General features: G+C 38.7%; 1 protein-coding gene across 3 annotated transcripts in view; it reads left to right on the forward strand.

Annotated features, from left to right (window-relative positions):
• The window catches only part of LPIN2 (lipin 2), a 95,119-nt gene that overhangs the window by 41,511 nt on the left and 31,246 nt on the right, over positions 1-22,362 (forward strand). For all 3 annotated transcript variants that reach the window (XM_037060709.1, XM_037060708.1, XM_037060707.1), the window contains exons 2-4: positions 6,653-6,853; positions 18,587-18,682; positions 21,690-21,991. In XM_037060709.1, coding sequence (XP_036916604.1) covers positions 6,662-6,853; positions 18,587-18,682; positions 21,690-21,991 — 590 coding nt within the window. In that variant the 5' untranslated portion in view covers positions 6,653-6,661. The remainder of the gene's footprint in view (positions 1-6,652; positions 6,854-18,586; positions 18,683-21,689; positions 21,992-22,362) is intronic.

Here is a 22,362-nt window from a genome sequence, read left to right on the forward strand (position 1 = left end):
CCTCCCTTCCCCTCTGTCTGAGAATAAATAAATAAAATCTTTACTTAAAAAGTGGTATTTGGAGGACAACTATGGCTCCTGTGGACTCTTTAATTATAATGTTTATGTGGCCAGATAGTATTGTGTAAAAATAGTCCAGTTCCTAAAGAAATCTGAGCTTTTTTTTGGTGGTTATACTTGGGGGCCTGAAGATAGGCAGGGATGGAGCTCTGTGAACATCCTTCAGTTCCACAGTGTTCTCTCTCTGTGGGCATCTTTTTGTCAGCCTACGTATGTATTGTCTTTGCTTTTTGTTTGAGGCTTCACTTACAACAAGGCATCTGGGGATTTTGTTGTTGCTTAGAGCATTTCTGTCACTTAGAGGCTCAGGGAAGGACATAGGCTCTAGAATTAGACTTGAATTTGAGTATCAATCAGTCTTACCACTTAGTGTGGTGGCCTTGGATACTTCTGAACCGCAGTTTCCTCATATAAATGGGAATACTGATACCAAACTTACAGGTAGTTGTGAAGATTACGTGAGATAATGTTCAGGTTAACACAGCACTTGACACATGATGAATGTGTGACAACTGTAGTTGTGGTGTTTGTTAGTAGTACTGCTAACTAGTAATACTAGTATAAAATAGATACGTGAAGGTAAACTTAAAACTTAGGACAGATTTTTGGTGATATGTATAAAGGAGCAATTTAGAATATATCTATTTTGTACTGATAACAATTTAAAAATTGTAATGTTTTTAGAACTACCTATATTTTTATAGTTACTTTTTAACAACCATTGGCTTTGATTCAATATATCAGCTTTAAATAATCTTGGGCAGTTTTGTAGGAGGGAGATCTGTATTTGAACCCATTTACTGATGCATTCCATAAAGTAAATACTTTAGTATCTCTGATGCTCAGGTAAAGTTGCTAAGCAAATCTTCCAACTTTTGGTAAATAATTGAATCTTGAAAGCTACCCATTTATTCCAGGCAGTAGTATGTTTAAAAGTATTTGATAAGAAAAATCCAATAGTGGGCACCATTCAATTTTCATATAAGTAAGAATGCTTAGCCCAGAATAGATGAAACCTAATTGTGGTTGTACAGTAAACTGTTTGGTGTGTCATTTAGAAGAGGGTGGTACATAATTCAGTGTGATTTCTAGTGGATACAATAACTAGGGCTGACTGATACCTTTGTGAATGTCTTGGTGAAAGGAGTGTCTGTCAGCTGAAGTATCCCCAAAGTGAAAAGTTGTGTAGCATATGATGTTCAAGATGATACTTGGTCTTAGTCAGCTCAGGATGCCATGACAAAATACCATAGACTGCATGGGTTAAACAACAGACATTTGTTTTTTACAGTTTTGGAGCCTGGGAAGTCCAAGGTCTTCAGTTCCTACTGAGGGCCCTCTTCCTGGCTGTACAACTACTTTCTCACTGTCCTCACATGGTGGGGGGAGAGAGAGCACCCTCTGGTGTCATCTCCTTCTAAAGACATTTATCCCATCGTTGCGGGGGGGATCAGTGTACTCATGGCTTCATATAAACCTAATTACCTCCTGAAGACTCCACCTCCAGGGTTAGGTCTTCAACATACAAATATGAGGACCATGGGGGTGGGGAACGTTCAGTCCACAACAATACTTAACCTTTTTAAGCCTCAATTTTATTCTCTTTAAAAATAGAAATTATACTTGCCAAAAGGTGGTTTTGAGATAATAATGCTTGTATAATAAACTTAAGAATTAGGTACACAGTAAACTCTCAAAAAAAGTAGTTGCTGCTACTGTGTTGATTGTTAACTTGACCGTATTTCAGAGATGTAGGACAAGCATTTTTTGAATTTGTTGCAAGACTGGGCTGGATAAATTCTTCCAGTTCTAAGAATCAGTAAATGCATTTTAATGTTTTTATTTGTGTTTGTGAGCCTGGAGATAGGATGCTGTTCTGTGAACATCCTTCAGTTCCACAGTGTTCTTTCTGTGGGCATCTTTAAGTCAGTCTGCTTTCTGATTATGTAGTGTCTTTGCTTTTTCTCTGCATTTTCTTCAGTCTCTTTCTGCATCCTTGTCCATTGGTCTCTGTCACTCTCTGTTCTTGATTTCATGTTATCGTATCTTCTTTTTCTCATTATTCACTATGAAAGATAAATAGTTTACAATCTATATTACTTTGCTATTTTTTAATGTTAGTTTTATTTTAAAAGCTAGTATCTTCCTGGATTACCTAATTATCTTTCTTTTCTGCCCCTGCACATAGTCCTGCTTTCCCATACTGTGACCAGGACAAACTGGTGTCAGAGACTTGACTTTGTACTCACTGGGCTTTATTACGGCTAGTGTTGGGTTGGGCTTGCAGGACTAAAGTTTTATGCTGCTGGCTTCTGCTTAAAGAGCAAGCTGTTCAAGGTATCATGCATGCAATGACCAATTGCTTTTCCCCAGACATAACCATGAGAAAGTCCCCCTAGCCCAGCCTGGTTAGGGTTTCCCTCCTACCAGAGTTGTGCCTCATTCTCAGGGTGTAGTGAATGTTAAGGCATCAAGCCTCCCTTTACTTTTGTTTTCCCAGCCTTTATAACATAAACAGAATTATTTTATATATGCTAAGAGAAAATCAGTCATTGGACTGTATTTTTCTACATTTAGCAGCTGGTTATTTACACAATAGACTTGTTTGTAGAACAGTACATCCTTCAGCCATGGTAATTAGAATCATCTTAAATAAATGTAGTTGCACTGAATTATGAATTCAGTGTTCTAGTTGATGTAAGCTTATTATATATTTAGTTTATAAGACTTGTTTATGGCTGAATGAAGAGACAAAAGTTATTTTCAGTTTCTTTTAAGAAAAGTCCTATTTAATTAGTTATGAATTTTTAAAAGACCGTGTAACAAAACTCATTTTAAAATTGCCACTACCATCAGGCAATAATAAAGATTGTTTACTTGGGTGCTATTTGGTTAATGTATGTACCAGGAAAGACCAAAAGCATGATGTAAACATATGTAAGGTCTGTCTGGAAAAAGTCTAGCCTTTGTTAATATAATGAGAACAGTTTGTACAACATTGATAAAACCTGGCAGCCAATGAGAGTGGACTGGAATGTTAGTATCTAAGTGAACAGTGATGACTTCACTGTACTAGTCAGTGGGGCCAGTAGGTGCTGCTGAGTGAGCATGTGTACTGTGTAGCCTTTGAATGCGAAATGACTGAGTAGAGGAATGAATCTGCACAAAGTTTGTGTTAAGCTTGAACATTCCTCCAAGGAAACTATTTGGGTGATTCAGAAGGCCACATCTGTGGGCAACTGCTGATTGGCATTTTCATCATGATGATGCACCGGCTCATGCATTACGTCTTATGCAGGTTTTTTGTGAAATACCAAATATATTTTGTGAAATATCATGCCCGGGTGACTCAGCCCTGCCTCTACAGCCCAGATTTGGTGCCCTGCAACTTTTGGCTTTTCTCAAAACTAAAGTCACCTTTGAAAGGGAAGTGATTTCAGACCATTGATGAGATTCAGGAAAGTTCCTGACACATGGAACTTTCGTGGGAAAGTTCCTGAATCTCATCAATGGTCTGAAATCACTTCCCTTTCAAAGGTGATGATGGTGATTGGGAAAATTGTGTGAGGTGCCAAGGTGCTGAGACATCATTGTCCTGTGTACAGTGTTTCTTGCATCTCGTATCTTCTTTGATAAGTATTTCTGTTTTTCCTAGTACATGGCTGGATACCTTCTGGATAGACCTCGAATTACTTATAGAATATGAAATTCTGATGGAATGTTTTGGGTTGCTAAAAATCCTTCTGGTAGAAGGGTGAAAAATGAACTACAAAAGACAAAATGTTATTTCACTTCTGTTTTTTAAACATTCTTGACATATAAAATTTGTTCACCGTGACTCCCCAAATAAGGCAAAAACAAGATGTTTATTCCCTTTTCTTCTAAATTAGTTATGTACTTTTATGAAACAAAATGTAATGACATTTATGTGGCAAATTACCTGAAAAGATAGCATCAGTAGCCAGTAGAGAAATGCAATTTAAAATCAATATCATTGCACACCTGTCATCACAACTAAAATAAAAAATAGTAACAATGCCAAGTGTTAGCCAAGGATGTGGATAAACTGCATCTCTCAGATATTGGTGCTGGAAATGTAAAATGGCACAGCAACTCTGATGGAAGTGTCTTTAAAAACTAAGCATGTAATTTCCATTCAACCCAGCAGCCATTCCTGGATTTTTTTACCCCAGTTAGTTGAAAACTTATTTTCATGCAAAAATCTATATAGGGATGCTTATAGCAGTTTTCTTTGTAATAGCCAAAAACTTAAAATTAGTTTAGCTGTTCTTCAGCACATGGATGGTTAAACAAAATATGGTGCATCTCTACCACAAAACACGACTTCACAATAAAAAGGAACAAAATGTTATTACATGCAGAAACCTGAATGAGTCTCCATAGAAATGCGAGTGGAAAAAGGCAATCTCCAAAGGTTATATACTATATGATTCCACTTATATAACTGTCTTAGAAATGACAAAAATCACACAAATGAAGAACAGTTTAGTGGTTGGCAGAGATTAAGGAGAGAGTGAGAATGAGAGTGGGAGGGAAGTAGTTGTGTGTGGCTGTAAAAGGCCAATAGGATGGGTCTTTGTGATGGTGGAAATATTCTGAATCTTGTTAACTGAATCAGTGTTGATATCCCAGTTGTGATACTGTACTAGAATTATGTGAGAATGTTAGTTTTGGGGGAAACTGGTAAATGGTACATGCAATCACTTTGTATTATTTATTACAATTACATGTATGTGAATCTACAATTATATCAAAATAAAAAATTAAATATAATTAGTTGTAATGTGAATATTCTGATGAAACACTATTTCCTCCCCACATTTTTTATTTTTTTAGTCTCATTTATTGAAAGTTCACTTGATCATTCTTTTATTCATTCAAGAAATAATTCTAAAACCATTATCATCACCAACTTGTCATTGTTTTGGAATTACCACATAGAGGACACTGCCTTGTTTGGTTATTTAGTAGTAAGTTCTGCAGCTAGTTTACATCTCCCAAATGTACCTTCTGTAGGTGCATTTGGGGGCCTTGGTAACATTAACTTTAAAATATTAAAAAAACCCCTGCAGGGTAGAAGTACTGTAACTGTGTTTCATGGTGTAAAACGAATAGGCTGTGATTACACATTCATCTGTATACAGGAGCAGAAAAAAATAATCCAGACACTGCCATCAGGCACTTGCTCAGCTTTAAACAGTGGGCCCCTACCTTTTCCCAAGGGATGCCATTTTTTCCTCACAATTCAGCTTTAGACTTTTCCGACAGCATAGAATGATCTGGGAACTTTGCTGAGCATGTAGTTACTTTGAGTTCTAGGTACTTCGAAAGCTGGGTTTAGAGAGAGAGATGTGCTTATGATGAATAACCTGGAAAATCATCTCTCAGTTCTCTGGTTCAGTGTAAGTTAGCCTCTGGATTAGCCAGAGCTGTGCAAAGGCTCTCTTGTTTGATTTGCAACTTTCCCGTCCCCAAGAGAATAACTTTTGCTGAGTTGTGCTTTGACACAGTGTCTAACCAAAGAAATGTGATATTCAATAACTGGAAATGAAATTTGACGATCCTAGAACTAGAGGGGGCTTTTTGTCCCTCATGAGTGGAATAGTTATGGGGGTTCCAGGGGTACTTGCCATCACAGCATATATCATATTGTGGATGCCACATCCTGTGGTTAGAGTAAAGCCAGCTCTAACTGCAGTCACAGGAGCTCTGGAGCACAGAGACAGAAAAACATTTCCTTTGGCCCTGGTGGACCTAGTCATGTGCTCTCACCTCCTTCTTTGACCCTTTCTGGAGGATTCTTTACAGCCTGGTCATCCTGATTTGAATAGTGAATTGCAGTTGAAGAACAAGGTTAAAACCCTGTTTTTAGCTTTGAAGTTTATGGGATGTGAATGTATGTTCCAGTGAGTTGGGCTGTAGCATTGAAGGGGGTTTTTCCCTACAGGTAATGTTACAAGTTGGGTTAGACCCAGCCTAACTCACTAGAGTTTATTTAATCGACTGTCCATCTGATCCACAATATTCTACTAATAGAATAGTTCTACTATTCTACTAATAGAACTATCTACTAATAGTTCATAGAAAACAACTTTCACTTACTCATCTTTCAGCAGGTTTCTTCTGGGGATGATCTTTGGTCATTTTTTTTCCTGTTTGTCTGCTATGGCCAGAGTAGATACAATGGCCAGAGTAGATACAATAGCCATGAGAACCCAAGAGTCTTGGGCAGAAGGGCAGTGGTGGTGATCTGGGTTCTTTGGTGGTTTTGTGCAGGTTCTTTGCAGAAAAGTCTCTAATAGCATCTGGCACTATGTGTGATAATGGGAAAGGAAAGGGAACTTACTCATGCTTTAGATAAAATGGAGGACAGTTTAGGATTGTTCATGTGTAGAAACAGTGGTAGCATGATGCTAATGGGTTCAAAGTCATCAAAGTTACTAATGGTACATAATCTAGTGTACACACTAGTGATGTAATTTTAGTCACTTTTGTTTTTTCTCTGTTATTCTCATTGGATCTATAAATTCAGTGTTAACATTGCATCTAATTTTTTTCTTATCTTTTGTAGTCTCAAACCATGAATTATGTGGGACAGCTGGCTGGGCAGGTGATTGTCACTGTGAAGGAACTCTACAAGGGTATTAACCAAGCTACCTTGTCTGGGTGCATCGATGTCATTGTGGTGCGGCAGCAGGATGGCACCTATCAGTGTTCGCCTTTCCACGTTCGGTTTGGGAAGCTGGGAGTCCTGAGATCCAAAGAGAAAGTGGTGAGTGCGGGGCACAGCACATTTTCCAGGAGGGTGAAGGTTAGATGGCACCAATAATTAAATTGTTACTGTGAGCTCTCTGAGCCTTTTATATTAATTCTGCATGATGTTAAAGACAGTGGTATGAGAAGTCAACCTTAATTGCTTTTTGAAGTCGCTTCTAAATTCAGAAAGCCCTACTACAGAAAAATCTCTCCAAAGGAATTTCCCTACATTGTTTAGACCGAACATTATTTTGGTATTATTGCAGTTCAGAAGAGCAAAATAGAGAATCTAGGATTGTAAGTGAGAATATTTAGATGTATTTAGAAGAAGTTTCTTTACCTTAGACAGCATTTTAAAATATTTAGGGTAATGTCTTCATAACAGTCCTGAGTGGAATGGACTGACATAACCAAGAACATGTTGCATTTGTTTAAACAATTAATGTCAAATTAATTTGTTTTGACAAAGCTGTAAATCTTATTTGTAGTCTAAAATTGGTTATGTTAGGACTTGTCTCCAATCCAACTGAAATGCAAAACCCCAGGCCATAGGCTAATTGACTTTTATTTATCTTAGGGAAGATTCATTTTAAAGGAATCTTCATTTGTCTTGGCTTTTCTTTCTCTTACATTCTCTTTCCTTTAGGTAATGGAGTAACTGGAAGGTTTGTTAGTTCATCTGATGTCAATCTAGTTAGAAAATTTAGCTAGTAATAAAATTTCACAGGTATGTACTATTTACCAAGAGTAGAACTCTTGCCCACAGTATCTACCTAAACAATATAGGGAGACTTCTTTGCCAGGATTTTAAAGCACAATGAAGAATCCACACCATTTTCTTAAACAAAAGTATGTGTTAGAGGACCACTGGTATAAATTGAAAATATTTATTTTCAGATTTGGACTATTTCACATAAGTAATTTTATTATTTAAAATAGAGACTTCCCACTTCCGCCAAGATGGAGGCATAGGTGGAAACACTGTGCCTTCTCCCACAACCAAGTTTGAATACAACAAAGGTTTGGAGAACCAAAGACACAACCAAAGGACAGAAAAATTGAATTATACGGAAGTCCGACTACATCTAACCATTCAACGGGGACGGTAAGAGGGGCGGAGCCAGCAGTGAGCAGGGTCAGGCAGGACAGGTCCCCCGACCCAGGTGCACAGGCAGCCGGAACCAGTTGGGGTGTGGGGGCAGACTGACCGCGATCGCACATTCGCGCACAGTGAGATGGACCACGCAGGCCCCAGGGGGCGAGGGCTGACTGTGGTGGCACACTTGTGTGCAGTGGGACGAAACGTGTGGGCCCGGTGATGGCGGCAGCTTCGGCACCGGTGAGGGCCGAGGCGGCAGGCAGCAGACAGGACGCCATAGTCCCTCTTTGACCCCGCCCCCACATACAGCGTCACAACCCAGCGACTTAGTTGCCGTGCGCTAGTGAACACCTTAGGGCTCAGATCCTGCTATGGAATAGGCACAAACAGCCCAAAAGATGGTGCAAGAAGAACTCAAAGTCCCAGAGCCAATAACTCTAAGTGACCGAGAAATTGCCAGCCTCTCAGAAGCCCAATTTAAGACACTATTTATCAGGATGCTCACAGAACTGGTAGATTATAGTCACAAATTAGAGGAACATATGAAGGCTAAACTAATTGAAATGAAGGGAGAGGTCCAGGAAACCAATAGTGATGGAAAGGAAACTGGGACTCAAATCAATGGAATGGACCAGAAGGAAGAACGAAACATCCCACCAGAAAGGAATGAAGAAATGAGAATTCAAACAAATGAGGAGAGGCTTAGGAACTTCCAGGACATCTTTAAATGTCCCAACATCCGAATTATAGGGGTACCAGAAGGGGAAAAGAAACAGCCACGAGTGGAAAACTTATTTGAACAAATAATAAAGGAGAACTTCCCCAGTCTGGCAAAGGAAATAGACTTCCAGGAAATCCAGGAAGCTCAGAGAGTGCCAAAGAAGTTGGACCCAAGAAGGAACACACCAAGACACATCATAATTACATTAGCCAAGACTAAAATGAAGGAGAGAATCCTAGAAGCAGCAAGAGATAAGGGGACAGTCACCTACAAAGGAGTTCCCATCAGACTGTCAGCTGATTTCTCAAAAGAGACCTTACAGGCAAGAAGGGGCTGGAAAGAAGTATTCCAAGTCATGAAATCCAAAGACCTACATCCAAGATTGCTTTATCCAGCAAAACTTTCATTTAGGATGGAAGGACAGATAAAGTGCTTCTCAGATAAGGTCAAGTTCAAGGAGTTCCTCATCCCCAAGCCCTTACTATATGAAATGCTAAAGGGACTTATCTAAGAAAAAGAAGATAAAAATATGAACAGTGAAAGGACAGCAAACTCACATTATTAACCACACCTAAAACAAAAGCAAACCAAGAGGACAGCTAGATCAGGAGTGGAACCATAGAAATGAAGAACACATGGAGGGTTAGTAACAGGGGAGTGGGAGGAGGAGAAGGTACAGAAAATAGCATAGAGAGTAGGTAGAAAATAGATAGGGGGGAGAGCGAGAATAGTGGGGTAAATATAGAATCTAAAGAATTTGAGACGTGGTTATAAACTAAGGGGGGAGAATAGTGGGGAAGGGAGTGTGGGGGGGAAGGGAATGAAGGGGGGAATAGAATAACTGTAATGGTATAATCAATAAAATATATTAAAAAATAATAATAAATAATAAAAATTAAAAAATAAAATAGAGGCTTACCTCTGTTTTAATAGAATTTAGGTTATTTTTAAAGTGAAAGATAAGGTTTATGGGTTTCACAAAGTAGATAGTCTCCCCACTCAAAAAAAGTGATTTCATTTTTCTAGGTATTAACAAAATCAGTGTTCCACTGCAGAGCCACATTTTAGGGAGAAAAGGTTTGTATGGTCTGACCTCTGTTCATAGTCACCCTTTGGAAACCAAAAGCAGTTGCAATTTACTTGATGACTTTGAAACTTTCCATTGCAAAACAGTGTTACGCCACAGTTACCTTCTGGAATGTATCTGTCTTTCCTGTACCATTAAGTTACAGTACTTCTAAATTGTATCTGCATTGGGAGAATCAGCAGCAAACTGTTAATCCACTGAAACTTGCCATTACTTGCCATTATATTTTAAAATGGCTTATAATGAATAACTTGCTTATTTTTGCTGTGATCTGGGATTTTGATCAACTTGAATAAGTTTTCTAGTCTCTCAAAATATAACTAACATATATAAGCATTTATGCATCTGGAAATAGTGACTGGGCAGATAAGATGCCTCTTTCTGCATGCTGTATGCCTCTAATTAAGAAAGTAGTATAGACTTTTGGCAAAGATGGAGGCATAGGTAGATACACCATGCCTCCTCGCACAACAAAAAGAAGGACAACAACAAATTTAAAAACAAATAACCAGAACTGCCAGAAAATCAAACTGTATGGAAGTCCAACAACCAAGGAGTTAAAGAAGAAACATTTATCCAGATGGGTAGGAGGGGAGAAGAAAGGGAGGAGATGGGCAGCCAGGGTAGAGACTACGTGAGGTAAGGCAGTGGCTAAAGACCCAGGGCAGGAGAGGTGGTGGCTGGCGGAGAGGGTGGTCTCACATTTGCATGGGAATAAACAGGAGGAACATTTGGGAGTGAGACAGACCCTGCAACCTAGGTTCCTAGTGCGGGGAAATAAAGCCTCAAAACATCTGTCTGAAAAAACTTGTGGGGGTTGAAGTGGCAGGAGTAACTCTCAGCCTGACCCTGACCCACAGGGTCCTAGAATGTACACAAACACACCCACATGGAAATCAGCACCAGAAGGGCCCAATTTGCTTATGGGTAGTGGAGAAAGTGACTAAAAGCTGGCAGAGAGCGGAGCAAGGGTCATTGTTTCCTCTCTGACCCCTCCCCCACATACAGAACCATTGTGAAGTAAAGCGGGTTGCCCTGCCCTTGTGAACACCAAAGGCTCCACCCCTTATTATGTAATAGGCTCTGAGACAAAAAGATATGGCCCAAATGAAAGAACAGATCAAAGTTCCAGAAAAAGTGCAGCCAAGCGAAGAAGAGATAGCCAACCTATCCGATGCAGATTTCAAAACACTGTTAATCAGGAGGCTCACAGAAATGGTTGAGTATGGTTGCAAAATAGAAGAAAAAGTAAAGGCCATAAATAGTAAAATGAAGGAAAATGTACAGGCAACCAACAGTGAAGGGAAGGAAACTGGCACTTGAATCAATGGTTTGGAGCAGAAAGAAGAAATAAACATTCATCTGTAACAGAATGACAAAACAAGAATTCAAAAAAAAAATGACAACAGGCGTAGGAACCTCTGGGACAACATTAAAAACGTTCCAACATCTGAATCATACGGTTGACAGAAAGAAAAGAGGAAGAGCAAGAAATGGGAAACTTATTTGAAAACATAATGAAGGAGAACTTCTTTAATCTGGCAAAGGAAATAAATTTCAAGGAAGTCCAGAAGGCTGTCAGCTGATTTCTCAAAAGAAAACTTACAAGCAAGAAGGGGATGGAAAGAAGTATTCAAAGTCATGAAAGTCAAGGACCTACATCCAAAATTACTCTATCCAGCAAAGCTATCATTTAGAATGGTAAAGTGCTTATACGGTTTATACATAAAGTGCTTCTCAGATAAGGTCAAGTTAAAGGAGTTCATCATCACCAAGCCCTTATTATATGAAATGTTAAAGGGACTTATCTAAGAAAAAGATGATAAAAAGTATGAACATTAAAATGATAACAACTCACAGCTATCAACAACTGAACCTACAAAAACGAATTAAACAACTAGAACAGGAACTAATTCACAGAAATGGAGATCACAATGGAGGGTTATCAGCAGAGAAGGGAAGGGGGAAGCATGGCAGAAAAGGTGAAAGGAATAAGAAGCATAATTCCTAGGTACAAAATAGACTGGGGGAGGTTAAGAATAGTATGGGAAATGGAGAAGCCAAAGAACTTATACGTATGACCCATGGACATGAACTAAGGTGGGGGAATAATGGTGGGAAGTGGGGTTACAGGGTAGAGAGGAATAAAGGGGAGAAAAAAGTGGGACCACTCTAATAGCATAATCAATAAAATATATTTTTTAAAAAAGAAAGTAGTACAAGGTTACACAAATTATTTTTTAAGTATATATTGTCAAACCCTTGAATTTTAATAAAAGGTTATCCATCCATGAGACACAGGGCAAGAGAAAATTTCTTCTTTTTCACTCCATTCCTTGGTACCCCAGAAATCCAAAAGACATGTTTACAAGGAAATTGGGCTATTTGATGAAAATACAGCTTTCTTATGACAGTAAAACCATGTTTGCCTTGTGATTACCTGACAGCTTGGATTAACCGTTTGTCTTATTTTGGGTCAGTTTGGATTAGGAAAAGCAATTCATTGATTTAAACTAAGACCCAATTTTCAGATATAATACCGCCTATGAAGTGAGCTTGAAATCACAATCACCTTAAAACCTATGGTTAGAGAGATGCAGGATAATAGTTTTCCCACTGCCATTGATATGTTCTTATTTGATAGAACATCATTACTCCCAGTATGTTTTGTAACTCAGAGATTTAATTTCAAAGGTAAACCTACACTTGATATTTCTAAATATTACTTTTCTAAATAAGACAAAACATTATTTGATTACTTATCAAAGTTAAATAACCCAGTGTATAGAAAACACAGTTTCTATTATGGATAACAGAAATCTGCCTCATACTAGCATAAGAAAAAGGGATTTACTGGCTTGCATAACAAGTCCAGGAGCATTTGAATTAATCAGGGCTTTATTTGGAAGTCTTCCTGTCAAGATGGAGGCATGGGTAAATGTGGCTCAGCTTTTCACACAACCACAACAAAATTACAGCTAAAGTATAGAACAACTATCTTTCAGAAACATCAGAAAGTCGAGGTGCATGGAAGTCTGACAACTAAGGAATTAAAAAAAAACACATTCATCCAGATGGGTGGAAGGGACAGAGACACAGAACTAGCTTGTCCCAAGCCCACGTGTGGAAGATATAAAACAGGGATATCTTAGGAGTGAGGGGTACCCGACCACCCAGCCTCGGGTCCCAGTGCCAGGAAGATAAGACCCTGTAACTTCTGGTTGTAAAAGCCAGGGTGGTTTAGGTTGGCAGACCAGCTGTAGGGTTCTCAGGCATCTCCTGTAGACGGCCACTGCACAGACTTACTTAGACTCTCCCCTCTGTGCTCCAGCACCAGGACAGTGCATTGAGGGACACCAGTAGCATATGGGGAGTAACTGAAGTGTCTGGCCTAAGGTAAGAGCTGAGAGACAGCTTCCTCACAGACAGAACTGTAAAGAGAGGCCATTATTTCTTTTCTAAGTCCTCCCCCCGCCCCAGCCACAGTGCAGTGGCTCTGCCCCATCCAAATTACAGATGCACCCAACATGTTAACAGTGGCTTTTCCATGTGAATGGCTAGGTTAGCTGCAGACTCCTCACCTTCCTAAATCTCAAACAAGCAACTGCTGAGTCCAGCCCTTATCTGTCACTCCATGGCACCAGGCCTAGCACTAGCAGCAGCCATTTGCAGACAGAACACAGGTGGTGGCTGATGCTGGCTTGCACCAACCAAAAACCCAGAGCCTGTGTGTGCGACATACAACAGACCAAGTTGGAACAGCACCACCCAACCACAAGGAGGGAGGTGGTTGCTGGCCAGTGGTCATAACTGGTCCTGTGGGTAAATCTCTCCCATTGACCTGCTTACAGCAATCAAGACTCAACTACAAGAGGAGGGAATGCTCATCTTACAAAGAGCACACCTCACATACCCAGCTTAGGGGGTAGGGGAGACTGTGCCACTGGACCCTACAGGACACCTACTATACTAAGCCACACTACCAAGATGTGGAGTAAAAGCAGCTCTATGAAACACATAGAAACAAACACAAGAAGGCTGCCAAAATGAGGAGACAAAGAAATGTTGCCCAAATGAAAAAAGAACAAAAATTCAGAAAAAGGACTAAACAAAATGGAGGTAAGCAATCTATCAAATGCAGAGTTGAAAACACTGGTTCTAAGGATGCTCAAAGAACTGGGTAATTTAACAGCATAAAAATGATCCAATCAGAAATGAAGGGGATGCTATTTGAAATAAAAAACATTTTACAGGGAAACAAGTGTAGAATGGATTAAGCCTAGAATCACATCAATGATTTGGAACATAGGAAGAAAAAGATATCCATAATCAGTACAGCAAAAAGAAAAGAGAATCTGAAAAATCAAGGATAGTATAAGGAGACAGCTGCAAGTATTTCAACATTCACATGATAGGGGTGCCAGAGGGAGAAGAGAAAGAGCAAGAAATTGAAACCTATTTGAGAAACTGATAAAAGAAAACTTCCCTAATTTGGTGAAGGAAATAGACATACAAGCCCAAGAAGCACAGAATCCCAAACAAGATGGATATAAAGAGGGCTATACTAAGACACATCATAATTAAAAAGTCAAAGGTTAACGATAAAGAGATAATCTTAGAAGCAGCAAGGGAAAAGCAGGTAATTACCTACAAAGAATTTCCCCTTAAGACTGTCAGCTGATTTCTCCGAAGAAACTTTGCAAGCTAGAAAGGATTGTCAAGAAATATTCCTGCCCTGGCTTGTGTGGCTCAGTAGATTGAGTGCCAGCCTGCAAACCAGAAGTTCACCAGTTTGATTTCCAGTCAGGACAGATGCCTGGGTTGCTGGCTAGGCCCCCAGTTGGGGCTCTGCAAGAGTCAAGTGATTGATGTATCTCTCATATGTCAATGTTTCTCTCCCTCTCTTTCTCCCTGCCTTCTCTCTGTAAAAATAAATACTGTATTTTCGGACTATAATATGCACTTTTTTTCTTTTTGGGGGGGGATTTGTTTTTTGTTTTGTTTTCCCCTCTCCCATATTTGGGAGGAATAATGGTTGTTATTGCTGCTGTTGAGTTCTGTTTACATGTACATTGGTGAAATATTATGTTATTTATGTTACTAAATATTTTACCACATTTTTTTTTGCTTCATTTTTTTTTTATTTTCCTCCTCTAAAACCTAGGTGTATCTTTTGGTCCAAAAAATACAGTCAATAAAATTTTTAAAAAAGTATTCAAAGATGAAAAGGAAGGACTTACAACCTAAACTACTCTATCCAGCAAAGTTATCATTTAGAATGGAAGGGCAGATAGTGCTTCCCAGAAAAGGTAAAGCTAAAGGTATTCATCATCACCAAACCATTATTATATGAAATGGTAAAAGTACTTATTAAGAAAAAGAAGATCAAAACCATGAACATTAAAAAGACATAATTATCAACAATTGAGTGTAAAAAAATAAGTAAACAAGCAGAACAAAAGCAGAATCATAGATTTGCAGAACATTGGGAGGGTGACCAGTTGGGAGTGGGGTCTGGGGGAATAAAAGAAAATGGTGCAGAGATTAAGAAGTACAAATTGGTAGTTCCAGAATAGGCAGGGCGATGTTAAGAGCAAGTCTAGGAAATGGAGTTGCCAAAGAACTTACATACATGACCCATGGACATGAACAAAGGAGGGGAGGATCTCTGGAGGGAGTGAGGTGTGCTTGGTGGAGGGGGGGGCAAGGAGTAAAAATTGGGACAACCGTAATAGCATAATCAATAAAGTTTTTAAAAAAGTATTATCAGAACTCTCCCTCTACTTCTCATTTCTGCTTCCCTTTGTATATCTTCTAACACGAGGTGGCTGCCAGTACCTCCATGCTTAGTTCCCATTAACTCAGTAGCCCCAGTGGAAAGAGAGCTTCCTCTTCCTACACAAGTATTAGTGTTTCGTCTTCCCAACAGGTGGGTCACATATATCTTGGGGACCAGTCACTATAGCTTGAGGTGAAATACATTGATTAGCCTGGCTTGGATAATAGCCACCTCCACTCTCTGAAGCCACACCTGAAGTAGATGGTATAAAATAGAGGATGAATAGATCCCCACAGGATATTAGAGATATTCTTAATGAACACAAGTGTTTGCTACAGCCAGTACTTCTCAAAAGTAAATCAGGTCGCTTTTCAACCTGTCAGTCATATATATGTTGAGTGAGGTTAAGCCAGTGTAGGGAATTTGAATATATGGAAATGAGTACTGTTTTAGCAACCAGTTGACTAGAAGTACTACATCAAGTTGAGTGTCTGTTTTAAAATAATCACCTTGGGAAAGCACTTACTCATCTTGTGCCATCTGTCAAAATATTTTTAATATTTTTTTCTTTGTTGCCTAAAAAGCTTATGGCATACTCTTCTAAGTGCCCTCAGTGTTGGAACACTATGATACTAGATTTAATTTTTAGAAAAAAACAAACTCCATTGCAAGTCAAATCAAGAGTCATATTAAAAAATGTTATACTTGATCTCTAAAAGTAAGGGTTATAAAGGAGTGGATTAATTTTTCTAAGGTGGTATTAAAAACAGTTCATTTTGTATCCTGAGGAAGTATTATTTTTATTTTCTCAGATACATTGGGTAAATGGGTAACCTCCAAAAATGAAATATTTGGAGGATGGTATTAATTTGATTCTGTTATATTTTTTACTAAAAATAAAATAGCTTTAAATATTTCATCTGTCTAACTTAAAGAATTTATGCAACAAATCAACAAAGAATTGTTTTAAATGTTCAACTTGTACTTAAATTTAATTAATTATTTAAGTAATCTTGAGAAACCTGAATTTGCCATTATGGAACAAATTTAGTTTTTCCCCACCCTTTTGCTTATAGTCTAAAAAATTACATATTTCTTTATTTTTTTAGTTTTTATATAACTTTTTAAGTTAGAAAACAGTCTTCCTGTGGTTGTAGAAGAAGCTGCTGTATTACAGCTGCTTTAGAAATCTTAAATGACTCTAGATGCTTATATGACTTCAGCCAGTTTATTATGAAAACATTTAAAAAATGTATCTGTGTCTTGGCTGGGTGGCTCAGTCGGTTGGAGCGTCATCACATATATTAAAAGGTTACAGGTTCAATTCCTGGTCAGGGCACATAAACCCTAAGTTGTGGGTTTGATCTGGGGCACATGTAGAGGAGCTGGTTGATGTTTCTCTTTCTCCTTCTTTCCCTTTCCCTCTGAAATACATCCTTGTGTGAGACTCAAATAAAACTGGAGTTTACAGGGCTATTCATACAAGTTTCAAAAGTTGGTATTCATTTATTATTGTATAGTACTTAAAAGAATTTATGCACAGCCTAGAGATAAACAGCTACATTTTTTAACATGATATAATCAGTCTTCACTTTGCAATGTAGTAGAGACCTGTAAAAATGGCTGGGTAAGCTGAAGCTGTGCAAAACAAACTTTTTTATAATCAGTGAAAAAAAAGTAGGATTCTTCCATGTCCTTTACAAATGTTTGTCACAACTTTAAAATTGTTTACTGTTAGGTATAAATGTATTGGGAAATGAAAAATAGTAAAATAGTATTTAGTATACTGCAAATTAGAGCATTAGAAACACTGAGAACTAAAGTGTTATTTTTTTGTAAAAAGGGTAGTTTTAACAGGTCTTGCCTTAATGTTAAACTCATGATGTGGCATAAGCGTCTTTTCTCTGTCTTGGCAAATGGTCATACTTTGTAAGTTTAGATCAGCTTCCAACTTTTTATCCTCTGAATTTTCAAAGTCATCAAATATCTCAGAGTTCCTTTGACATGAAATTTTTTGCCTATGCCACTTTCCTCAAGACTGTAGTAATCCTTTTCTTCAGAAGCTCAGGGTCACCAAGTTCCTCTCAATGCACATCTTAAGTCTCAAATGGCAGCAGGATCACTGTTCCCACCATCAGCTATTTCTTCTGTACCTGTTTACAGTCCATTTGAAGTTTACTTCTAATGCTATTACTTTTTGTTTCTGTACTACCCTTTGATCTTGGGTAATTTCCTCTTTCTTTCTTTTTTTAAATTTATTTTTAGAGGGGAAGGGAAGGAGGGAGAGAAATATCAGTGTATGGTTGCCTCTGCCGGAAACACACAATGTACTGTGTGTCCCCTGCCAGGAACTGGCCTGCAACCCAGGCATGTGCCCTGACTGGGAATCGAACTGCACTCAATTCACTGAGCTACACCAGCCAGGGCTGTGGTAATTTCCTCTTTCAATTATTTTTTTTAAAAATGTTATGTGGGTTTATCACTGGGAGACAGGAGGCAGCACAATGTGCTTTGCTGTCTGAACTGAGTAACAGTAGTGCTGGGACCAGTCACTTACAGACTTGGAAAAAGTGACAAGGTGGGTTATTGATCATGGTGGGCATCTATTATTTATATAGTGGTGGGTGGATAGAAGAGCTGGCAGTGAAGTTTGTTCTTTCTGCAGTCACATTTAACATACTATGGTAACTGAAATTTCCATTTGCCTGAACCATGCAAGGTGAGACCTACCTTTGCTTTAACTCTGAAAGTGCTCAGATGTTTGACAATGACGATTCCTCTCTTCTATGACATTGGGAATTAAATAATTATAAATGTTTATATGTTATAAATTTAGATGATAAAGCATTTTCTTTCAGTCCTGATTATCGTCCCCTCCTCACACTGCCCCCCAAGACTTGTTTGGTTTTTTAGGCATGGGAGGAGGGGCAGGTAGCAATGTTTCTCTGGGGTTGTCACTCTAGGAATCTGAATACTGTTTGGTTTGAGAACCCAGAATTTAGGCTTAGTTTACTTTAAGTGAAAGACTCTTAATGCTAAATCTCACCTTGTTTCTCCACTTAGATTGATATAGAAATCAATGGTGATGCAGTGGATCTTCATATGAAATTGGGTGACAATGGAGAAGCTTTCTTTGTGGAGGAGACTGAGGAGGAATATGTAAGTCCTAGTAGGTCATATCCACTTTATGCATTGTATTGAGGTCTCTGGTGCATATCCCCAAACAGAAATGCTCCATTTTCATGGTTAATTGTGCAGATGATTGTTGCTAGTTAAGCAAGGTTTAGTTTTAGATTGAAGAACTGAGCTGTCAGAAGGAAGCTGGAGGAGTGAGGAGGACTTTTTTTCCATGCCAGATTTCAGGGTGCAGAGAGAATGTGGAAGGCCTTCATACTTGTTCTTTTAGTAAGAAAAGGCACATCTTTCTCTCTGGCTTTAATGAACTGTTTTATTTAGTGTCTGTTGCAATTTACATCTTGACTTGAATACATTTGAGTTCTGCCTAAGTAATGAAGGCGTATCTCGGTAAAGTGGTTTCTTAGGGTCTCAAGGGATTTAAATTAATGGGCCTATACCCTTTATAAACAATTCTTGCATGTTTGGCTTCTTTAAGCAGGAGAGCACAATTTTTTAAAAGATTTTATTTATTCTTAGAGGAAGGGAAAGAGAAAGAGAGGAAAACATCCATGTGTAGTTGCCTGTCACTCGCCCCCCTCTTCCCTCCCCACTGGGGGCCTGGCCTGCAACCCAGACATGTGCCCCAGACTGGGAATTGAACCAGCAAACCTTTGATTCGCAAGCCCACATTCAATCCACTAAGCTATGCTAGCCAGGGCACAATTTTTCATTACCTACACACATTCTTTTGCCTTCCCCTACTTTCTCCCCACTCTCCTTCTCTCCTCCCCTCCTCCCCTTTATCCTTTTCTCCTTGTATCTACTGATTCGAATGGTAAACTGTTCTTGATGGATTTAATGTGGATGTCCTTACAGATTTCTTTCTTGTTACATCTTTGATATAAAGAATAAAATCTCAGCAAAAATGATAAGCTTCAAGTTATTAGGCTACAAGACTACTTTTTTGGATTTTGAAGACTAACTGCCAGTTTGATGTCATAAATTGACAGAGGAAAAAATTACCAAAAAATCATCTTTAGCAGAATGAGATTATAATTTTTTAATTTAGAGAGAAGCCAACACCTTAGTTACTAATATGTAAAGCAACATTGACACAGTATGATTATGAAAGGGAACCTTATCAGACCAGTGTTTTCCTGGTACCTTAATTACCCATTTTTAATATCTTGTTTGCATTTACTTGGCCTAAATAAAATTTTTCTTCATGAGATAAGCAAAGGCAGGATGAAGCAATTAGTGAGTTATTAGAGGAATAAACTATTTTTGATGTATTTCTTAAAATCATGTGATATTCATAACACTGATGGGGTTTAATATAAATCAACAAGTGGAAGGACTAGGTTATTGATAGTGTGTTACCTGGTTTTCATGGTCAGTTCGGTTCTGATAATGCCATTTAAAATTATGTGTAGCAAGGTTAACTTGCAAAGTGTTAACTTCCAGCCATTTTTCCTATTCCGTGTATAACTAAATTTGCCAGGCTTTCTTCAGTATACTGTACATCATTTTAAAATTAAAAAAAAAAAGCCCTGGCTGGTGTGACTCAGTGTATTGAACACTAGTCTGTGAACTAAAATATCACTGATGTGATTCCAGTCAGGGCACATGCCTGGGTTGCAAGCCAGGTCCCCAGTTGGGGGCGTGTAAGAGGCAACCAATGGATGTACTTCTCCCTCTCTTTCATCCTCCCTCTTCCTGAAAATAAATGAATAAAATCATTTTTAAAAATTAAAAGAATTATTCATCTAACAACACTGTAATTACTACTCAATACATTTTTATCCCCCTCCCCTTCAGACTACTGTAATAGAACTAGGAAACATTGTCAGAAACAAAACATCTTTTAAGAAGTACAAGTAAACTTCATAACAAAGACCATTAACTTAAAAGGCCTTGGATTTCAGAGACCATGGCCTGTGACCTCAGTGCTTTGTGGGCTTGCAGAATAATAAATATCCTGTCATCACAGTTTCTAAGTATGTATTGCTGGTGAACACAAATTTCAGGACTGCTACAGAAGAACTTGAGTGTTCTATATTTCTATTACCTCCCTTCCATTTCCCCCATGATATGAAAGAATGAAGCACCAAATTTTTTGGACTGTAAGACGCACTGGACCATAAGACACACCTAGGTTTAGAGGAGGAAAATAGGAAAAAAAATTGAAGCAAAAAAATGTAAAATATTTAATAACACGAATAACATAGCCACCCCCTCTCCCTGCCACCCCAAGCGAGCCAGGTAAGCTGCATTTGGACTATAAGACGTACCTTCATTTTCCTCCCAAATTTGGGGCGAGAGTGCATCTTATAGTCCAAAAAAAATTACAGTAAATGATTGAGTTCATTTCCTGAACACCAGACTTGATTATTTATTTAATATTAAAATAAGAGCTTAATTATTTCTAACTGTTGGGATTTAATTTCTTCTTTTGAATTTCTAAAAGGATACCTTAAATAGTTTATGATTTTAAAATCCACTTCTTTTGTTAGAGTATTCTTTCTGTTATAACTGCTTTCCTCCACCCTCAGTTAATTTGACAAACCAGAAGCATTAACTGGAACTTTTGTCATAGTTTCTCACTTCTCTTAGCTTGTCCTGCTGCCCTTTGTCTGCTGAGGTGTCTCTGATTTTTGTCTTCTGCTTTGTCCAAGTTCTTAACAGAGTGCTTTCTAACACCTCCCTGGAACCCTGCTGTTGCTGCCTCACACTTCTTTTTTACAGAGTTTAATTGGCTCTGCTTTAATTATAGCTTTCATGGGTTCCATGCTGACTTGGCATAATGGTTCCTTGAACATACTCAGTGACATGGACCAAAATGAGCCACCACTGAGCTCTGTGTAACAGAGTAAAGACCTATTTAGAGTAGAGCGGGCAGTGGCCTAGTTCAGTGTGACTTTCTAACCTTCAGCAGCTGTGTTCTTTCTACCACTGTGAAAATTTGAGTATGCAAAGAATTCATTATTATTTTGATTCACTGCCTGGGTTGCCATGGACAACTTTTCTTTCTCCACGTTTTTTTTTTAAGGAAAAACTTCCTGCTTATCTTGCCACTTCACCAATTCCTACGGAAGATCAGTTCTTTAAAGACATTGACTCCCCTTTGGTAAAATCAGGTGGAAATGAAAGACCATCTCAGAGTTCCGACATCTCACACATCTTGGAGACAGAGACAGTTTTTACTCCAAGTTCTGTGAAAAAGAAAAAACGACGGAGAAAGAAATGCAAACAGGACAGTAAAAAGGAAGACCAGGCAGCTTCCCCTGCTGCAGAAGACACTATGGATGTGGATCTGAGCTCTGATGATGACAAAGCAGCCCAGTCAGCAAGGTAGGGCTCTTGGTCTGGGAGGGCTCTCTGTACAGGTGCCAGGTGCCTGTGCATAGAGTTTGGGTAAAGTGAGAAGCTGGGTTTTCTTTTAAATATTTTATTTATTTTTAGAGAGGGGAAAGGAGGGAGGAAGAGAGGGAGAGAAACATCAATGTGTGGTTGCCTCTCACACACCCACTGCTGGGTACCTGGCCCACAACCCAGGCATGTGCCCTGACTGGGAATTGAACCGGTGACCATGACCCTTTGGTTCACAGGCCAGCGCTCAGTCCACTGAGACACACCAGCCAGAGCTGTGGTTTTTTGTTGTTTTTTTTTAAATGGGTCTACAGTGTGAGGTGTATGGATTTGTTTTTCCCATCAACAGTTTG

Source organism: Sturnira hondurensis, unplaced genomic scaffold (genome assembly GCF_014824575.4).
Source record: "Sturnira hondurensis isolate 20B ecotype Veracruz unplaced genomic scaffold, ASM1482457v3 Scaffold0012467, whole genome shotgun sequence".
NCBI lineage: Eukaryota > Metazoa > Chordata > Mammalia > Chiroptera > Phyllostomidae > Sturnira > Sturnira hondurensis.